Source organism: Asparagus officinalis, chromosome 4 (assembly GCF_001876935.1).
Source record: "Asparagus officinalis chromosome 4, Aspof.V1, whole genome shotgun sequence".
Classification (NCBI taxonomy): domain Eukaryota; kingdom Viridiplantae; phylum Streptophyta; class Magnoliopsida; order Asparagales; family Asparagaceae; genus Asparagus; species Asparagus officinalis.
The window spans coordinates 17,470,224-17,490,286 of NC_033797.1; the positions used below are offsets into that span (position 1 = coordinate 17,470,224).

Below are 20,063 nucleotides of genomic sequence, written 5' to 3' on the forward strand. Positions count from 1 at the left end.
GGAGGGAGTAGAGTGGGGGGAGAGGTCGGGGGTGAGGTTGAGGAGGGAGAGGGTGAGGAGGGGGAGGCGGTGGAGGGAGGAGTAGGAGTTGAGGATTTGGGGATTAAAGAGGCGCTGAAAATTTCGATTTGGGGGGAAAAGAAGCGCGGCTGGGGTTTTGACGGGTAAATTTTTTTTTTAAATTTCCACGTATCCCAGACGGAAATTTCCGTCTAGGATACACCCTAGACGGAAATTTCCGTCTAGGATATGTGGTAAATTTAAAAAAAAATAATAAAAATAAAACAACCGTCTAGAATACTATTCTAGACGGAAATTTCCGTCTAGAATATTTTATCCTAGACGGAATATTCTAGACGGAAATTTTTCCGTCTAGTTTAATACATTCTAGACGAAAAAAATTCCGTCTAGAATATTCCGTCTAGAATACATGGTTTTCTACTAGTGTCTAAGTGATCAAATTTCAACAAACTTGCTAGGTTCTACAAATTTGTCGCTAACCAAAGGAAGAAGCTACAGAAACGAATTTACTCATAAGAGAGGTTCCATCAAACTTCCAAACGGATCTTTATCAATATTACAAACAAAGAAAGAATCAGTGTCAGGCTGCAAGTGGAAACTCCCAGAATCAACAAAAACACTCAAAATTTGCATTAAAAACAAAATAGAGGGCTAAATTGAAAAATTACTGTTAGGATACACCCCAATAAGAACGCCTCTAACGGAGACGCAATACACAAAATAAAGGCACAAGATCAACCAGAGTACTCACAGATATACGTGGTTCACTCCTTCGGAGCTACTCCACGGTGCAACGACGACGCCAAATTCTTTTATATCCCAAAAGAATAGATCCAAGAGAACACCCTCTCTTGATCAGATACACTCCAAGAACTCTCACAAACTCTCTCTATGTTTTCTCTTACTCTTCTATAAGAGGAGTTGTTTCTGGGATGAGATTTCCTTAAGAGTTTAGGGCCCTATTTATAGTGTTTGAGAAAACACTATGCACAAATATAATATTATCTGTGGGACCCGCCATCCGGATGTCATGTATCTTTGGCGTCTTGCACGGCCCTCAACATTCTCAACGGAGGCCATATGAGGCTGCACACAGCCTCACCTTCTCGAGCGGAACTGGCTTGGTCAGCATATCAGCTGGATTATACCTCGTATCAATCTTCACAAGCTTGAACTCGTTCCTGCTTTGCCATCTCCGTATGGCATGGTGCTTCACGTCAACATGTTTGGTCCGAGCATGGAATGCGTCGTTCTCTGACAAGTGAATGGCACTCTGACTGTCGCAGTGGATGAAGTATTTCTCAAAGCTTACTCCAAGCTCGAGAAGAAAAGCCTTCAACCATAGCAACTCCTTTGCTGCCTCTGCTGCAGACACGTACTCGGCTTCGGTTGTCGACAAAGCCACAGTATCCTGTAACTTGGATCTCCAACTTATCGCTCCACCACCCAAGATGAAGATGTAGCCGCTCGTGCTCCTTCTTGAATCTATATCCCCTGCGTAGTCTGCATCACAAAAGCCCTCTAGCTGCAAATCTGCCCCGCCATACTCAAGACAACGGTCGGACGAGCTTCTCAAGTAGCGTAGAAGCCACTTGACCGCACCCCAGTGTTGCTTCCCTGGATTGCTCATGAAGCGGCTCACAACTCCTACCCCTTGTGCAATATCCGGCCTCGTGCACACCATCACATACATCAAACTCCCGACGACAGATGCATATGGTATGTTTGCCATGAACTCGTGCTCTTCAGCAGTCTCTGGTGCTTGGGTCTTCGATAGCTTGAAATGACTTGCAAACGGCGAGCCCACCGGTTTAGCTTTCTCCATGCCAAACTTTTCAAGAATCTTCTCAATGTAGGCCTTCTGAGACAACCTCAGCCTCCGTGCTGATCTGTCTCTGATGATCCTCATCCCCAGAATCTGGTTTGCTGGACCCAGATCCTTCATCTCGAAGCACTCGGAGAGACGCCCCTTGAGTTCCTCAATGCGGGCCAAGTCGGGCCCTGCAATCAACATGTCATCAACATAAATCAAGAGTATTACATAAGATTCACCATATCTCTTGATAAAGCAGCAGTGGTCTGTGTCGCATTTGAGAAAACCGTTCTCCTCCATAAAGTTCTCGAACTTCATGTACCACTGTCGTGGAGCTTGCTTCAGGCCATACAAGCTCTTGTGCAGACGACATACGAGGCCCTCCCTGCCTCGTTCCTCGAAGCCCACTGGTTGATGCATATAGATTTCTTCCTCCATATCTCCATGAAGGAATGTCGTCTTCACATCCATCTGTTCTAGGTGGAGATCTTGAACTGCTACAATGCTCAGCATAGTTCGGATCGTGGTCAACTTGACGACGGGAGCGAAAACGTCAGAATAATCAATCCCTGCTTTCTGTTCATAGCCCTTCACTACAAGCCTCGCCTTGTAGCGTCTCCGTCCATCGGCTTCATCCTTGACCCGATAAATCCACCGATTGTGAAGAGCCTTTCGCCCTCGTGGAAGCTTTACAAGCTCCCAAGTCTCATTCTTCATCAAGGACTTCATTTCTTCCTCCATGGCAGACTCCCACTCGCCCCGAGCTTTGTCGGTCTGCTGTACCTCCTCATAGCTCTCTGGCTCACCATTGTCAGTCAGGAGAAGGTAATTCATTGTGGAAAGGTACCTCTCTGGCACCCTTGGATTTCTTGGAGCTTTGCGAATTGCGATCGGCAACTCTGCTGGATCCTGCTGTTGTGCATCCCGCATGTTCTCTTGGTCTCCGTCTTCTATGCTGATTGGTATCTCACCGCCGTCCTCACTGTCAGCAATATCTGGGAAAAAAGGGGGAGATAGTTGACTCCCACTCACCTCTTTGGTCTTGTACACCGCATTCTCATGGAATACAACGTCACAACTGCGCACCACCTTGCGCGCATCGTGATCCCAGAAACGGCACCCATACTCATCTCCTCCATAGCCGATGAAAGAGAGCTTCTTTGACTTTGGATCAAGTTTTGACCGGTCTGTAGGATTGGTCATGACATAGGCGTCACAACCAAATACTCGTAAGTGCTCTAGCTTCAACTTCTTTCCGGTCCAAGCCTCTTCAGGTATCCCATAATTGAGAGCCGCGGATGGCCCGCGGTTGATCAAGTATGCAGCAGTATTGACAGCTTCAGCCCAAAATCTCTTGGGCAATCCGGAGTGGATCCTCATACTTCTGGCACGCTCCAAGATAGTGCGATTCATGCGCTCCGCCACTCCGTTGTGCTGAGGTGTGCCTGGGACGGTCTTCAGTCTCCGAATCCCACGGGACAAGCAGAAGTTCTCGAACTCCTGGCTGCAATACTCGCCTCCATTATCAGACTTTAGGCACTTCAGCTTATTGCCTGTTTCGTTCTCCACACAGGCAAGCCACTTCTTGAAGATGATGAATACATCTGACTTGTGCTTCAAGAAGAACACCCACAATTTTCTCGTAGCATCATCAATAAAAGTGACAAAGTAAAGAGAGTTACCAACAGATGGGACTTGCGCAGGTCCCCACACGTCGGTGTGCACCAACTCTAATTTCTGCAGTTTTGGAGTCGGTCTGGTCTTGTTGAAGCTCACCTTCTTTTGTTTGCCTAGGATGCAGTCCTCACAGAAAGTCAGATCGATCTTGTTCAGACCCGGAAGCCTCTCTCCCGCGGCCATAATCTGCATCCCCTTCTCGCTCATGTGGCCAAGTCGTCGATGCCAAGTCATGCAGTCGACGGATGATGATGATGATGCTTGTCCTGCGGCAAGCAAGTGGTCGATCTTCCCGTTGGCGATGTAGAGAGATCCCTCGTGTTTGCTGTGTGCCACCACCAGGGCACCCTTGGACACCTTCCAGCTTCTCTGCTCGAAGGATACTCTGTAACCGGAGTCAGTCAGTTGCCCGACTGATATAAGATTTCGCCTGAGATCTGGTACATGCCGAACATCATTCAGCGTCAAGGTGGTCCCGCCCTCCATCTTGAGGGTACAATTTCCCTTCCCGGAAACCTTACAAGGTTGATCGTCGCCAAGATAGACTGTCCCCAAGTCCTTCTTTACGAACGATGAAAGCAGCTTTTGTTGTGAGGTTGCATCGAAAGATGCGCCAGAGTCGATGACCCACGCATCACTTTTGTCTTCTAAGGATAGGAGAAGTGCATCCGAATCCGTCTCGTGTATGAGATTGGCTGCACCGTCAGCCCGATCATCCCCTGCTGATGCTTGAACAGTAACTCTGCAGTCCCGTGCAAAGTGGCCCTTCTTTCCGCATCTGAAGCACTTCCCTTCACCGTAACCATTCGGGTTAGGCCCTTTAGACTTCCCTCTGGATTTTGATTGGCCTCGTCGTCCCCTACCCTTCTTCTGTGCACGCCCTCGTACCTCGACATGCAGAGCACTCCCACTGCTAGAGGCCTCAGCTCCTGAGACTTTGCGGCGAGATTCTTCATCCAGAATTGCCCCAACCACTGTGTCGAGCTTCATCTTGTCATTGCCATTAGCGTTGCTCACCGCCATTACCATATTTTCCCATGAATCTGGTAGACAAGAAAGTAGCAGAAGAGCTTGGATCTCGTTGTCGAACTTTAGATCTACTGCAGCAAGCTGTTGCACCACAGCCTGAAATTCGTTCAAGAAGTCCGCCACGCGAGCTCCTTGCTGCATCTTGAGATTGAATAGCTTCTTCATCAGGTACACCTTATTTGAAGCAGACGGCTTCTCATACAGCGCCTCCAAGGCCTCCATCAACTCCTTGGTGGTGGTCGCATGCGAGACGTTGTAAGTCACATGCTGGTGAAGGTTGAGCCTGATGGTGGCAAGTGCTTTACGATCGAGCACCTTCCACTTATCGTCGTCCATCTTCTCAGGTTTCCCCGCCTCTCCTTGGAGGGGTAGGAAGAGATCCTTCTGGTACAAATAGTCTTCTATTTGCATCCTCCAATACCTGAAATTTTGGCCGCCGAACTTCTCAATTCGAAGCCTGTTGTCTTCAACTGTAGATCCCATGGCGAAAGATTACGTCTTTCCCGTATTCGTCAATAGTACAGTATTCGTGAATAGTACTGTATTCGTGAATAGTACCGTATCCGTGAATAGTACCGTATCCGTGAATAGTACCATATTCGTGAATAGTACCGTATTCGTGAATAGTACTGTATCCGTGAATAGTGCCGTACACGTGAATAGTGCCCAATGCCTTAAAAGAGTAAATATTAATCTAACTTATTTTCTGATGTGGAGGATCCACTTTTAGTGGCAGCCACAGAGCATACGATAAGCAGATATATATACTCTAAGTCAGGCTCTGATACCAGTTGTTAGGATTCACCCCAATAATAACGCCTCGAACGGAGACTTAATCACAAAATAAAGGCACAAAATTCAACACAGAGTACTCACAGATATACGTGGTTCACTCCTTCGGAGCTACTCCACGGTGCAACGACGACGCCAAATTCTTTTATATCCCAAAAGAATTGATCCAAGAGAACACCCTCTCTTGATCAGATACACTCCAAGAACTCTCACAAACTCTCTCTTTGTTTTCTCTTACTCTTCTATAAGAGGAGTTGTTTCTGGGATGAGATTTCCTTAAGAGTTTAGGGCCCTATTTATAGTGTTTGAGAAAACACTATGCACAAATATAATATTATCTGTGGGACCCGCCACTAATAATAAAATATTTGTGGGACCCACATCCTTTATAAATTCTCAACAATGGCTGCCACCGAATTTGATTTTTCTTCTTGTGGGGCCCACCTTTGTGGGCCCCACTTTTGTTTTCATGTTGGCTGGGTCAAAAAGGTTGGGCGCCTGACAATTACCACAAGAATAAGTACTACGGCCATTGACCTTGAGAGCGAGGAAGAAGGTGGAGCAAAAGAGGATGGAACGAGAGGTGGGAAATGGAGGAGGGAAAGTTAGAAGAAGGTGGAACGAGAAGAAGAGGCGGTGAGAGTTATATATGGGGGTACGGGTTCACATGAAATGAGCTGTCCAAAAAATAACATTGTTTGTCCTCTTTTTAGCAAACATTTTCTTAAATTTTTTTGAAACAAACACAGTTATTGGAATCCTATATCCTCCTAAAAGTTATTTTTTGTTTCAAAACTGAAGTTTTCCTATAATATTGGCTCAACCTAACAGGCCCTTAGCCGCATCCATTTTTGAATTTGTCAAATATGGGCCGATATGGTACATGTCATGTTACTCGTGTCGGATCCGTATCAAGTCTGTTTGCGGGAGTAGAGCTGATCCGCTCGGGTCGGGTTAACAAATCCAAATATAAGTGGATTCGGTTCCTACAACGAAACCATTAACTACCCTCAAAAAATGCCAACCGCTTACAAAATATCTTTCTTTTCTCGTCCGTTTGGCGCCACTCAAACACTGACTCCTCAATTCCATGGCCGGAGCTCTCACCTCCTGCTCACTCCCGGTATTCCGGCCTCTTAACCGCCGCCCTAAAACCGCTAAGCGGTTTAGGGTTTTGGCCGAGATCCAGGAATCCGTCAAAGAGGCAGAGAAACAAACCTCTTCGGTCTCGCCTCTCGAGGATTTCAAGCCCCCAGATCCGAAACCGTTTTCAGTTCGACCCGATAAGCGAGGGGATGTGTTCGGAGCTTCTCTCCCCTTGTTCTTTCGTTTCGGCTCCGGAGTTTTCGCTCAAGGGTTTGTGATTTATGTTTTTTTTTTCCAACTGAAATTAGGGTTTTCAGATGATAGTTGAGTAGTTTGTGGTTGTTGTCATGCTGATTTGATGATAGATTTGATTTTGTAGATTTATAAACCCTAATATTTGCGAGGGGATAAAGCCCAAAGCAACATTTTTTTAAGTGAGGGAATTGCTTTCGGAACACAGATTAAGTGAAGGGTGGAAACTTAAAAAAAATTATATTTAGAGATTTGCATGCAATTTAATCTTTGGTTAATAATTTATACTCTTAGAGGAAAAGTTTGTACATAAGCACATCGAAAGATGGAATTTGCCCCCTTTATCTGTACAATTCAGTGTGGACTGATCTGATATTGCCAAGACAAGATCATGTGAAATCTCTTTAGCTATGTTAATGCTAATTTATTATTCTTTCTCAACGTAATTTGGCTCAGAAATCATATACTTTAAACTATATTAGAGGATAATTTATGAATAAATGCAGTATACATTATCTGCTGGGAAGTGCAGCAAGGGTGCATTTAGCCCTTCCCAAGTATGGATGTGCAAATCAAGTTCTCTAGATCGTGAGAGGCATTCGGTAAAACTCTGCTTTGATTTATCCTCTGAATGGATATGTTGGTCAGCTTGATGTGCCAAGATATATTCTAGTGTTAAAGTAGAACCAATTTGAATACTGTTGTCATTATCAACATGTGATTGCCATTCCTTCTTTCTCTGTGTTGCCCGACACATGTCTTTTTCTCTTTTGGTTTTCCTCAAACATCAGATTGAGGAAGAGAGATTACAGAGGAACGATAAGCGTTGCGAGGATACATCAACAAAGGAACATGAATGTTGGTTCCTCCTATTGATGTATCCTAAAATCCGCAACAATCATACTGACTCATCACTTACTAAAGACACACTGGAGTTATATTCGAGAATAAGAAGGTAAAAAAATTAGCATATTTAAATGATATATTCACATTTCTATTTGATAGGTAGACACATTGAATTTTATATTTTGTCTAATAATGATGAATTCTTAATAAATAGCATTATGATTTTAAGTACTTATTTGATTTATATAACTTGAAAATATATCATAATATTTCAAATATTGTGCTTTTCTCTAATACCTACCTTATGCATTCATGTTATATTTATTGAACATTGTCATACAACAATATAATTTTTAATATTGTACCATAACATATTCACATCCTAAATTTCTAGGAATCTTGATGTTGATGTATCCATGTTCTCTTGTGCCCATCCCCATAATATCGCGGGGCATCTTAAGCACTTTTGAACCTCGGGCTATTATGCATGTCTATAATACAACAGTGCGCCATGATATTCTTATGTTTCTTCATGTGTACATTAACATTTGCAGATATTCTGTTTCATTTGTACCTGAGGACCAATTTCCAGCAGGCCAGTATGCTATGAGTATGTCAGGTAAATTGTAATCTCTTTTGGTTGGCGAAGCTCTAGATGCATCTCTTGCAAGTTACATATTAAGCTAGAAGCACTGGTCTGACTAATCATCTACAAATGTGCATTTAGAATATCAGCAAAATTTAAATTTGTACACTATATTAATTAATTACTATATTCCCATCATATTGTGCTCAACTAGGTAATAAGCTGAAAGAGACTGCAAAATTAGGGCCTCGTCCAGAGAAGCCTATTGAGATTTATGAATATGAAGGGTATGTTACCACCACACATTTATGATATTTCAGCAGATAAGAGTTCTATGATTATCCATCATTCACAATTTGTCATGTTCACTAAATATTATCTCATAAAAATGACTGATAATTCTTGTTTTCTCCTATGGCATATGGATAACTTGGAAATTCCAGCTGTCCATTTTGTCGGAAGGTAATCTACTTTCAGCATCCTTAAAAAATAAGCTCTTTTAGGTATTATCTTTTCCTTTTGTATTCTTTTTCCTTTGCATGCGTCATTGTGGACTTCTATTCTACTTTTGTCCTTGTCTTTTTTGTGTGTTCTTTTTTCCCCCTGTTGTTGTTGTTCAAGGCAGGGTTGGGTTTTGCCATGCATGGTTACTGTGTTAATAATATTGGTCACATTTGGTCTTCTGACTGAGGCTTAAAATTTTTGTTTCATTTTGATTTACATCTAACATATCCAAATTAATTGTTGAAAAATTACAGGTCAGAGAGATTGTTGCTGTTCTAGACCTTGATGTTCTGTTCTATCCTTGTCCAAGAAATGGTCCAAACTTCCGTCCCAAAGTCTTACAGATGGGTGGAAAGCAGCAATTTCCTTACATGGTCATTCCTCTTCTCATATACTGAATAAACAAGTTAAGAATATCGAAACGTGCTGCCTAATTGAGTTTCACTTCTAAATTCTATAAGTTAGCAAGTAGCGTTCAACATAGTTTTGAATCCACTTGTTGTATTTCCATATTGGATTAGATTGTCCATATGCATAGATCTTATCCTTTATTACCATGCTATAAATCCTTTATTTCCGTTCTAGACTATACCCATATTTCTTGGTGCAGATAATTAAAAGAAATATGCATGAAATCATGATCTCATGCATATTTATGGGTTGCTGTCCTAAAAAGAAGACACTTGAGTATATTTGAATCTTTTGCTAAGTCGGCATTTGCTAATCAACAGCCAGTTGTTTATGTAATTTAGGCTTCATTTAGGTTAAAAAAAAACTGCTTGTTGTTTATAAATGTCTGGTGTTAATTAGTGAGCTCGCAGATGCTGATGTCAGGATAGGAGGCTAAACTAATGTTTCTTTCTTAAAAGCTGATCTCCATAACAATCTTTACTTAAAAACTGGCCAACATACATGTGCATCATGCCCATGCATAAATTTAGATGAAAGAAACAAAACTTTTATACATTAGATATTTCACCAAATCTATATTATGTTCAAAGCAGAAACATAAATATAATTTTATACTTCTTAATATATATTTTTCTGGCAATGTTCACATGCTAAATGTTGCCCTATTTTATAATATGATGTTTCCTAAGTAACATTATTTTAAATAAACACATATTTAGGATATATAATTCATTATAATATTTAGATACACAAACTCTAGTTACACTTATAATTATATTTGACAAATTTTTTGAAACGATAATTGGCTTTTCAAGCAGCAGAACCGGTAGAACTCCCATCTATGGCAGTACCAGCAGCTGTGGAGCTAGCATATATACTTACCTGCGTTATTATATTTAATAATTAATTCTATGGAATAACTTATAATCATAGCAAATATTTTGAAGACAAATATAAATATGTGGCTAATAAATATGTTTAAATTCAAGTTTTATTATTATTTTTATTGCTTTATCTTTTTCAAATACTATTTTAAAAGATTTATGTAATGTTTTAATATAGACAGAGTGAGAGAATGAAATCAACATGAAAAATGAGAGAGATATGTAGAGGGAGTGGATAGTGGAGAATGAGACCACATCATTTAATAACCTAAATCTCTTTCCAATTTCCCCCCTCTGCTTTGTGTATTAAAATCTAAAGAAGAAGTTGGAATTTCCTACCATTCCTTCATTTTCACCTACCCCTTGCTTTTCCTTTATACTGTCGTAGATATAGGTAGTACTCTAGATACCATGATCGACCTCACGACCTGACTTGGTATTGTTATTTGGTTCTGCTTATGGATCTAAATTTTCAACTTTGAATGCAGGTTGATCCAAACACTGGTGTTGCTATGTATGAATCGGATGACATTATAAAGTATCTGGTGAACAAATATGGTATGTTTGCCTATACCTTCCCTCTTTGTTTTGTTTTAATACAATTCCTGAAGAATTTATGCCATGATTTTTATCTCAATCACGAAGTATATCTTAACGATATCTTTACTGTTTGTTTCATACATAAAGGTGCTTGGTAGATTATTATTTTTTCCTCGTTTAAAATTGTTGTTACTGATTGTAATTAGTATATACTGCAGTTTTATATTCATCTTTGCTGAAGTGCTCTAGTCAATACTGTTTTAACTTTTCTGGCCCGCTTTTAGCATGTTTCATGAATCCATGTGGTAAGGTTTTTTTGTTACAGTGTAGAGGCGTAGGGCTCAATGTCTCTGGACAACACTATTTTTTGACTAGTCCAACACATATTGGATATTGACACTCTTGACATGTTATGAACACTATCCAACGCATTACTCGTGTCTGACCTAAAACTCTGAGCTTTTGGATTAGAGGCAGGACTGTAACATGTTTATCCAATAACTAATAGTGAAAAACATAGAAAACTCATGCCTATGGTTACTCCCTTCCTATGTCCTAATGCAAACAATACTCAACAAGAAATGAGCTTTCCTATTGATGGGTCTAACCCCAAATTACTTCGCCACCCACAACCTTGAGGAAACAAATTAATCTAGCTTAAATCTGTTGAAGTGTTAAGTGCCTGATTGATATTGTTTTACCCAAATTTGAATGTTTGATATAACCAACTGTTCTTGGTAGGTCACTCACACATCCATTTCCATGTGTCCTAGAATCATGATCCGTATTGTACAAATAGTTGTGCATTATATAGCACGATGACTTGTGTTGTGAATCCATCTCGTGTTGGCCGCATATTTTGCATATTTTTTAGAATTGTTTAAATAATTTTGTTTTAGAATGTCTTCTCTCTCTGTTCTGTTTGGACCTTGATAACAGCATTTTCTTATTTGTTTAGGTGATGGATCTGTTCCTATATTATTGTCACTCGGTTTGTTCACAGTAAGATCTGCATACGTTATTGATTAAATTTCAATTATAATTTTTTTACGACAACGTTCCTGCCTTCTCTTCTATGCACTACTTAATATTGTTTTGCAGACTATAACTGCAGGACTAGCAATGACTGGCCGCCTGGGGAAGGCAAGAAAAATCAATCTTTGATTCTAAATTCAGTTTAATTGGTGTTTCCTAATAATGTTTCGGTGGTAATACAAGCATCTCAGTGTCTTCCTTTAACGTTGTCGCACATGTTCTCTGCAGGGTTCTTCTTACACTCCGTCCAAACTCCCACCAGAACCCATTGAATTATGGGCATATGAGGTTGAGACACGAGATGACATTTATTCAGATGAATTAGACTTGTCTATGTATTTTTGTGAATTTTAGAGGTGCAACTTATGGATGGTTACTGTTTCAGGGTTCCCCTTTCTGCAAACTTGTGCGTGAAGTTATAGTCGAATTAGAATTGCCGCATATACTTCACAGGTAAAGTATTCTTTACTTCTTCATGTTTCATGCATCAGTATCTAATTGTTTACTTATCTACAGAGGTGACCTTTAGGTTCAGGAAAAAAATTATAGAGGGGAAAATCATATAGGAAGGATAAGCTCGCTCATGTCCAATATCCATTTTAAAGTTGGGGATTGCATTGTTTTGCCGCATTGTTTCATTGATTTAATATTCTGTTTGTATTAATATCTTAACTATTTGCATTGTTTTTTTAATATTGTTTGTACTATTATTATCTGCTGTTTGCATTACTTTAAAATTTGTAGCGCAACATGTATCACTTGATTTTCTATAGTGGGCCCTCTATAGCATTTCCTTTTCCCCTTTAGCTTATTGCATTTTTGCCTCTTGTGCTTCACCCATGTAATATGTTTGTAGTTGATTATTCAAATACTTCATTTTGGGGAAACTCCTGGCGATTCTTTGCTTCTGGGTGTATTGGAATACAGTATTTGGACATGTAACATGATCCTCAGAATTCAGGAAACAAAAGCATAATAATCTTCTTTTTTTTTATCATGAACAATATCTACTTCAACTTCAAGAACAATGTAATCTAATTTAATCATTTATGAATTTTTCTCTGAAACAACTTGGTATTGCAGCTGTGCTCGAGGCAGCCCAAAACGACAGATTTTATTTGAGAGAGTGGGACATTTTCAGGTTATATTTCATCTTCTAACCCCCTTTATTTCCTACATTACTTTCTTGTTTACAACCTGAGCTTGAATAAGTCTGATCAGGCATAAGTTTTTCATTATATTTGATTTGCAGGCACCTTACTTAGAAGATCCAAACACCGGAGTGAAAATGTTTGAAAGCGCAGACATTATCGAGTATCTCAAAGCAACTTATGCTCTTCAACAAGCATAATCTGCGCCATATCAAGAATGTATACTATATATTCAAAAAATTTATGCCAAGAGCTTGTTCTCTTAAACCGACTTAAGTATTTTCGTAGTATTATTTACTTGTATAAATGACATTTCAATATGTAACTCATATCTTTAATGCAATTTATAATTTTTCTGCCGTGAACTAGTGCCAGGATAGAAACTTTTATAACAAAAAGTCTCCCCGTATCTTGAGTTATTTTTCGCCTTGTTTACATTGTTCTTCAAAAATCAACGTACCCCAGTACTCTGATGGTTGTTTCTGAACTGAATTCTTCGTAAAAATGTTGCTTTGGCTGAATTATTTAGATCCAAAGCTCTAAACGGATGCTATCAAGGATGCGATCTTCTTCACTCATGAATTGTCTTTTAATTAATTTAACCCAAAGGGCTCAAAAAATTTTGTTATTTTCAACTCGTTATTTGTGAAAAGCTGAAAACTATAATCTGTTACTTATCGGCTTCAGTACTCCTAAAATAGGTTTTTATTTATTTTAATTTTAAAGGTTAAATTTGTCTCTTCTCTCTCTCTCTCTTTCTCTCTCTCTCTCTCTCTCTCTCTCTCTCTCTCTCTCTCTCTTTCTCTCGCTTTTGCAAGATTATATGATTATGCCCAAAAGTCAAATAACCACTGAGAATTTTATACAAGATAATCTCTTTTTTAGTGTTCTACCCCGATGTTAGTCACCTTTTTAAGAAATTTCAAACATATCCCAAAAGATTAAAACATAACTTCCAATAACTTATAACTGTATAACTTAATAAAGAAACAAATTTGAAAGAGCTCCACCCCCACTATTTCATAACTTACAAATCATCCATTATTTGATAACTACATCAACTGTTTCAAATCTGCATTATTCCTCAACTATAGAAATTAGTATGATAATTTGGTGCTATATAACAAAGTCTAATGGTGAGAAATACTGACATTAATCTCAGGGTCATGTTCATTGAAACTATTCGCATAGAAATCCTCGATTTATATTAGCATAGGTTTGACACTATTTTTAGAGATTTCATGTCATGTTGTTGCTATTCATTACTATTTTCTCAAAATATTACCAAAATAAAGAAATAAATTACCTTAGACTCATATATTTTTTTCAATATATTTTTTACGCCTATTTATATTGTTAGCATAGGTGTTTATAGCTTTTTTTTAATTATGCGCAAGCATATATTATGTCAAGCTCGCGTTGCGTACAGTAGGATACTAGTGTCTATTTACGAAATGATCAATTTATTCGTTTAAGCCAGTGGCATACATATTGTATATATTAGGCATTAGTCAGCAGACAAGAGTTTCTTTACAAAATTTGAGTGGATGGTTTAAGAGTTTGACTCTTTTGAGTTACTGATGCTCATGGTTTGCTACAAGCTTGGGATAATTAATATGTGGATATTTTGGTGACATTAAGAATATATTGGTGGACAGTGACAGTGGGCATTTGATCGAGCATGAGATATGAGCAAAAATATGATAAAATGACTCTTAAAAAAAAAACTTCTGATAGTCTCAATTAACTTCATAGTGACAGTGGGCTTCTTGTATCTGTGGGTTTATTAAATAACTTCATTTACTGTATGCAATTTTTTGATAGCCACCACCATATATTGTGGTATTAGTTTAATTGCTTATGGCTAATATTGCTTCGTGGAGATGAACAAAGAGAAGCTCTACCCCTTTCTTTACAAGTTTATGTTGACTTTTTGGCTTGAATCCAAAATGGGTGGGACCTATTTCAAATCTCTTTGATATCAATTTTTGATTGTAGAATGACATCAGACTCTTATTTTGAGCAAAGAATCAAAGAAGGATTTGATTAGATTGGGGTCACTCTCACTTGTGGGTCCTCCTAATTAATCACCCTCTCTTGTCTTCTCGGTGAGAGTTTTACAATACCTGAGACAGAGAGCTAAAATATAAGAGCTCTCAAAATTTTGTAAAGGAGAGGACACTAAGAGAGAAATAAAGTGAAGCCCCCTCTTGTCGTGGACTTAGATCAATTTGATCGAACCACGTAAATATTGTGTGTTTGTGATTGTCTCTTTATTTTTCGGTCTTGTGTTTAATGTGTTATCTTTGGTACAACAGATCAGACCACTGCGGACCGCTGAGGGTCTATTATCTCTACAAAATGGTATCAGAGCTTCTCGGTTCTAGGACGGTTTTCAATCATCCACAATGGCTTCTGTGAAGTTCTCGGTGTCGATCTTCGATGGCCAGAACAATTTTAGCCTATGGAGGATAAAGATGAAGGCTTTGTTGCGATGTGAAGGCACGGTTAAAGCTATCGATGGGAAATACCCAGAAGATATGACTAGTGCCGAGATCGAAGAGATGGACGAAAAGGCTCACAGCGCCTTGCAATTGCCACTATCCGACAATATGCTTCGTGAAGTTGCCGATGAGGAAACGACAGCGGGGTTGTGGTCAAAGCTCGAAACTCTCTACTTGAAGAAATATCTTACTACAAGATTATACCTGAAGCAGCGGCTATACACATTGAAGATGAAGGAAGGTACACCCATTCACGAACACCTTGATGAATTTAATAAAATTGTCATGGATATGAAAAACCTGGATCTAAAGCTTGATGATGAAGACCAGGCTCTCATTGTGTTGTGTTCCTTGTCTGACTCTTATGAAAACTTTGTTAACTCTATGTTGTATGGAAGGGAATCCATAAGTCTTGCGGATGTGAAGGCCTCTTTGAATTCTGCTGAGTTAAGAACAAAGTTGAATGGGAGAGGTACCGGTAGGCAGGCTGATGGTCTACTAACCAGAGGTAGAACGAAGACCAGAGAGGGTGATAAAGGGCAATCCAGAAATCGTTCAAAGTTCAGGTCAACCCAAAAAAGAAACATGTGGAGTGTTTCTACCGTCACAAGAAAGGGCATTACAAGTCAGAATGGTATGCTCTAAAGAAGAAAGACAACCAACATGGTGAAACCTCAGATTCAGCTAATACGACAAAGACTGATACTGTCGTTGTTGCTGAGACGGTTCTTGCAGTTTGTCCATTGGATGACCGTTCCGATAGAGAATGGATCTTGGATACAAGTGTGTCTTATCATATGTGTCCAAATAAATATTGGTTCACTACTTACAGATCTATAAGTGGTGGATCAGTTTTGATGGGTAACAATGCAGTTTGCAAGACAGTTGGCATTGATACAGTTCGCATCCGGTGTCACGATGGGATAGTGAGAACTTTATCAGATGTGAGACACATCCCGGACTTAAAGAAAAATCCGATTTCTTTGAGTTCTTTGGATTCTATTGGGTGTTCTTACACTAGTGGAGGTGAAGCTCTTAGAGTTACTAAGGGTTCATTGGTTGTGATGAAAGGTAGTAAGGTGAACAATCTTTATGTTCTCCAACTTAGAGTTACTAAGGGTTCATTGGTTGTGATGAAAGGTAGTAAGGTGAACAATCTTTATGTTCTCCAAGGCAGTACGGTGACAGGCTCTGCAGGTGTGTCATCTGATGCTGATAGGGACACTACTCAGTTATGACACATGCGCTTAGGCCACATGAGTGAGAAGAGGATGACTATTTTGAGTAAACATGGCTTACTTTGTGGTGACCATATATCATCACTTGATTTCTGTGAGCATTGTGTGTTTGGGAAGCAAACTCGGGTCAACTTCTCGACTGGCTCACATACGACAAAGGGCACTCTCGACTACATCCATTCAGATTTTGTAGGGACCTGCTCAGGTTCCATCCAAAGGTGGTGCTCTTTATTTTCTGACATTTATTGATGATTTTCTGGGAAAGTTTGGATTTACTTTCTCAGGCGTAAAAGCGAGGTGTTCGAAACTTTTAAGAAGTGGAAAGTACTTGTTGAAAATTAAACTGAAAAGAAGATTAAACGTCTCCGAACAGATAATGGCCTAGAGTTCTGTAGTGGAGATTTCAATTAGTTCTGCTCAAATTCTGGGATCGTACGACATCGCACGGTCAGGCACACTTAGGGCTGAGCACGGTTCGGTCCAAACCAAAAAAACCGACCGAACCGACCCGAAAAAATAGGTTTTAAGAGTAGGGCGGTTCGGGTCGGGTTGAAAACTTTTTAACCCGAACCGAACCGACCGAATACCCCATGGTCTAAATACTCATTCTTCTCAAACCCGACCCGTCCCCAAAAATAGTCTCAGACTCTCAAACCCTAAACGCCTAAACTTCCCTTCCCACTTTCCCAGTCGCCTCCTCAGTTCCTCTCTCTCACTCTTTCTCACTCCTCAGTCCTCAGTTCCACGGTCCACCTCTCTCACTTCCTCTTCCTCTTCTTCACTTCCGTAGTCTTCATGGCCGAGGCCGAAACATCTCCTCAGGCTTAGGATCTATCTCCGGCTTTAGGGGGACATCCGCACCTGTCGTCATCACCGAGACCGAGGTATAAACTTTATCTTTTGTTCTTCTTCAAGCTTCTAACTTCGATTATTCTTTAATTTTGATTTATTTCCTTGGATACAACAGGTAGTAAGTTGAGATATCGGCCTATCAGTTTCCTGTTCATTTATGCACTCCTATTCTCTTGTGGTTTTCTGAGTTTGTGCTTTGATAACGATCCTTAATTTGTTTTCTGGTATATATGTTTTCATGGATGATGATTTTGTTCCTTTTTTCCCCTATTGTTTTTCCAAATTAAGTCGGCAACCCATGAAACACTACTATTTAATATTCATGGGATCCCTTACCCGTCACGATATATTCTATTTGATTTAGTATTTGGCAAGTCTACTGTTTAAATCATTCTGAAAATGAAGTTAGAACCGAACAAACCGAACCGAACCGCACTGAACCGACTTGCAACGGTTCGGTTCGGTTTTGAATTATATGCGGTTCGGTTCGGTTGTTCAAAATTTGGTAAAAACCAACCCGAACCAAACCGTGCTCAGCCCTAGGCACACTCCTCAGCAAAACGGGGTGGTAGAATGCATGAATAGAACGTTGACAGAGAGAGCTAGGTGTATGCTCTCAAACTCTGGGTTGGATAAAGACTTCTGGGCTGAAGTTGTTAACACAGCTAGTTACTTGGTGAACCGGTCTCCTTCTACCGCCATTGAACACAAGACTCCAAATGAGGTATGGTCAGGTAAACCAAATGACTATTCAAATTTAAAGGTATTTGGATGTCCCGCTTACTATCATGTTAGAGAGGGTAAGCTTGAGCCTAGAGCTAAGAAATGCATATTTATTGGTTATGCTGATGGCGTTAAAGGCTATCGTTTGTGGAGTCTTGAACCTGATTCTCCTAAATTCATTATTAGTAGAGATATTACTTTTAATGAAAGATATATGCTTGATCATGTGAAGGTTTCTGTTGAGTCTACAGGAAATATAGAGAAGATCATGGATAAGGTGGAGCTCGAGGGAGAGACTTCTCAAAAGTCGTCTATAAAAATTGCTCCTACAGCTGTAGAAGAGCAACATGATTCAAGCTCAGATGATGATGATGCTAAGACTAAAGAACCTTATTCCATAGCCACTGACAGGAAGAGGAGACGGATCAGACCTCCTCAAAGATATGCACAAACTGAATTAGTGGCGTATGCTCTCACGACAGCTGAAGAGATGTGTATTCAAGAGCCATCAAACTTTACTGAAGCTGTCTCATGCGGAGAATCTGAACGTTAGGCCACAGCTATGACAGAAAAACTCGAGTCACTTTACAAGAATCAGACTTGGGATTTGGTGCAATTACCTAAGGGTAAAAGGGTAATTGGATGCAAGTGAATTTTCAAGAAGAAAGAAGGGATCCCAAGGGTTGAAGATGCTAGATTCAAAGCATGGTTGGTGGCTAAGGGTTATAGACAAAAGGAGGGAATTGACTATGATGAAGTATTTTTTCTGGTTGTGAAGCATACCTTCATCCGTGTATTGCTTTCCATGGTTGTTCTATTTGATCTGGAGCTTGAGCAGCTTGATGTGAAGACTGCATTTTTGCATGGCGAACTTGAGGAGACTATCTACATGTCTCAACCAGAGGGATACTTCGTAGAAAGTAAAGAAGATCAAGCTTACAGATTGAAAAAATCTTTGTATGGCCTAAAGCAATCTCCTAGACAGTGGTACAAGAGGTTTGATAATTTTATGCTTAGTCATGGGTACTCAAGAAGTACTTATGATAGTTGTGTGTACTACATGCATCTAGGAGATGATACTTTTATTTATCTTCTATTATATGTCGATGACATGCTTATTGCTGCTAAGAACATGTCGTAGATTCTTATTTTGAAGAAACAACTTAGTGATGAGTTTGAGATGAAAGATCTTGGTGCAGCAAAGAAGATCTTAGGTATGAAGATCAGGAGGGACAGGAAAGCTGGAACATTATATCTCTCACAGAAGAGTTATATTGAAAAGGTGCTTGAACGCTTTGGGATGAAGAGGGCCAATCCCATTACGACTCTGTAGGCCGTCTAAAAATCACAATAGATAGCTTATTCAAACAAGCTCCGACAACGGAGGTCACAATCAGACGACTTCGAACGCGAGGGGTCGCCGTTGGCTTTGAACACCATTCGAACGCGAGGTCTCTGCTCTCGAGTTTGGCTTGTGCGATTGAGACGGGAGGTCGCCTTATTATCCATGGTGACGGGGGATGATGTGCGTTAGAAGGAGCAGTGCTTGTAACTTCTTCTTGTAGAGCGTTTGCAGTCTTAGACTCTTGTGGAGTGTGAAAGTCGTCGATGGTAACTACGTAGATTGTGAAGACTGCTGATAGAGTTTTATCATTGAATTGTACTCTTTCTCGATCTATGTGAAAAAGCTCCTCCATTCGCACATTCGGTTCATTATTACTATTTGATTGTAGTTTCGGTTGTAGGAGCTAGACGCGGGAATAACATCCATAGTTTGTCTTAAAGATGAATATTCGCCATAGCTCTTACCAGCAACTATCGACTATATGTTTCGATCATCGGACCCGAAAGTATTTGATTGATAGTTTTCGTTGTAGGAGCTATGACGGGAATTCACATCCATGAGTGTAATCGCCATAGGCTCGTATCAGCAATTTCAGCCAACTGAGTCACTGGAGTTTTGACAATCGCTTCGCCACCTGGTCTTCTCAGGCATCTTCATCGTTGCTACCGTATATTAGGCCTGCTGTTGTGTCACGCCATCAGATCAATTCATCTCAGAGGTGAAGCGTCGGCGTTTGTGGCAATTGTGCGGAGTTGCGGACTGCAGCTGTTGGGT

General features: G+C 40.1%; 2 protein-coding genes across 2 annotated transcripts in view; both read left to right on the forward strand.

Annotated features, from left to right (window-relative positions):
- Window positions 6,359-12,992, forward strand: LOC109836771. The gene is made up of 12 exons (XM_020404772.1): window positions 6,359-6,688; window positions 8,071-8,135; window positions 8,317-8,389; window positions 8,546-8,564; window positions 8,861-8,980; window positions 10,390-10,459; window positions 11,400-11,443; window positions 11,543-11,584; window positions 11,705-11,764; window positions 11,862-11,929; window positions 12,560-12,617; window positions 12,729-12,992. The coding sequence occupies exons 1-12, from the start codon at window positions 6,423-6,425 to the stop codon at window positions 12,825-12,827; spliced, it is 984 nt and encodes a 327-aa protein (XP_020260361.1). The 5' UTR covers window positions 6,359-6,422; the 3' UTR covers window positions 12,828-12,992.
- Window positions 18,507-20,063, forward strand: part of LOC109838273 (multiple myeloma tumor-associated protein 2 homolog) — a 5,629-nt gene continuing 4,072 nt past the window's right edge. Inside the window, exons 1-2 of the mRNA XM_020406730.1 lie at window positions 18,507-18,578; window positions 18,723-18,978. Of these exons, the coding sequence (XP_020262319.1) occupies window positions 18,507-18,578; window positions 18,723-18,978 (328 nt within the window). The remainder of the gene's footprint in view (window positions 18,579-18,722; window positions 18,979-20,063) is intronic.

Excerpts from the sequence above, each read along its gene's own strand:
- LOC109836771 (XM_020404772.1), top strand. The coding sequence starts at position 6,423 with ATGGCCGGAGCTCTCACCTCCTGCTCACTCCCGGTATTCCGGCCTCTT. Across the intron at positions 11,444-11,542 it reads TGTCACTCGGTTTGTTCACA|ACTATAACTGCAGGACTAGC; the intron begins GTAAGATCTGCA and ends ATTGTTTTGCAG. Across the intron at positions 11,930-12,559 it reads TTGCCGCATATACTTCACAG|CTGTGCTCGAGGCAGCCCAA; the intron begins GTAAAGTATTCT and ends TTGGTATTGCAG.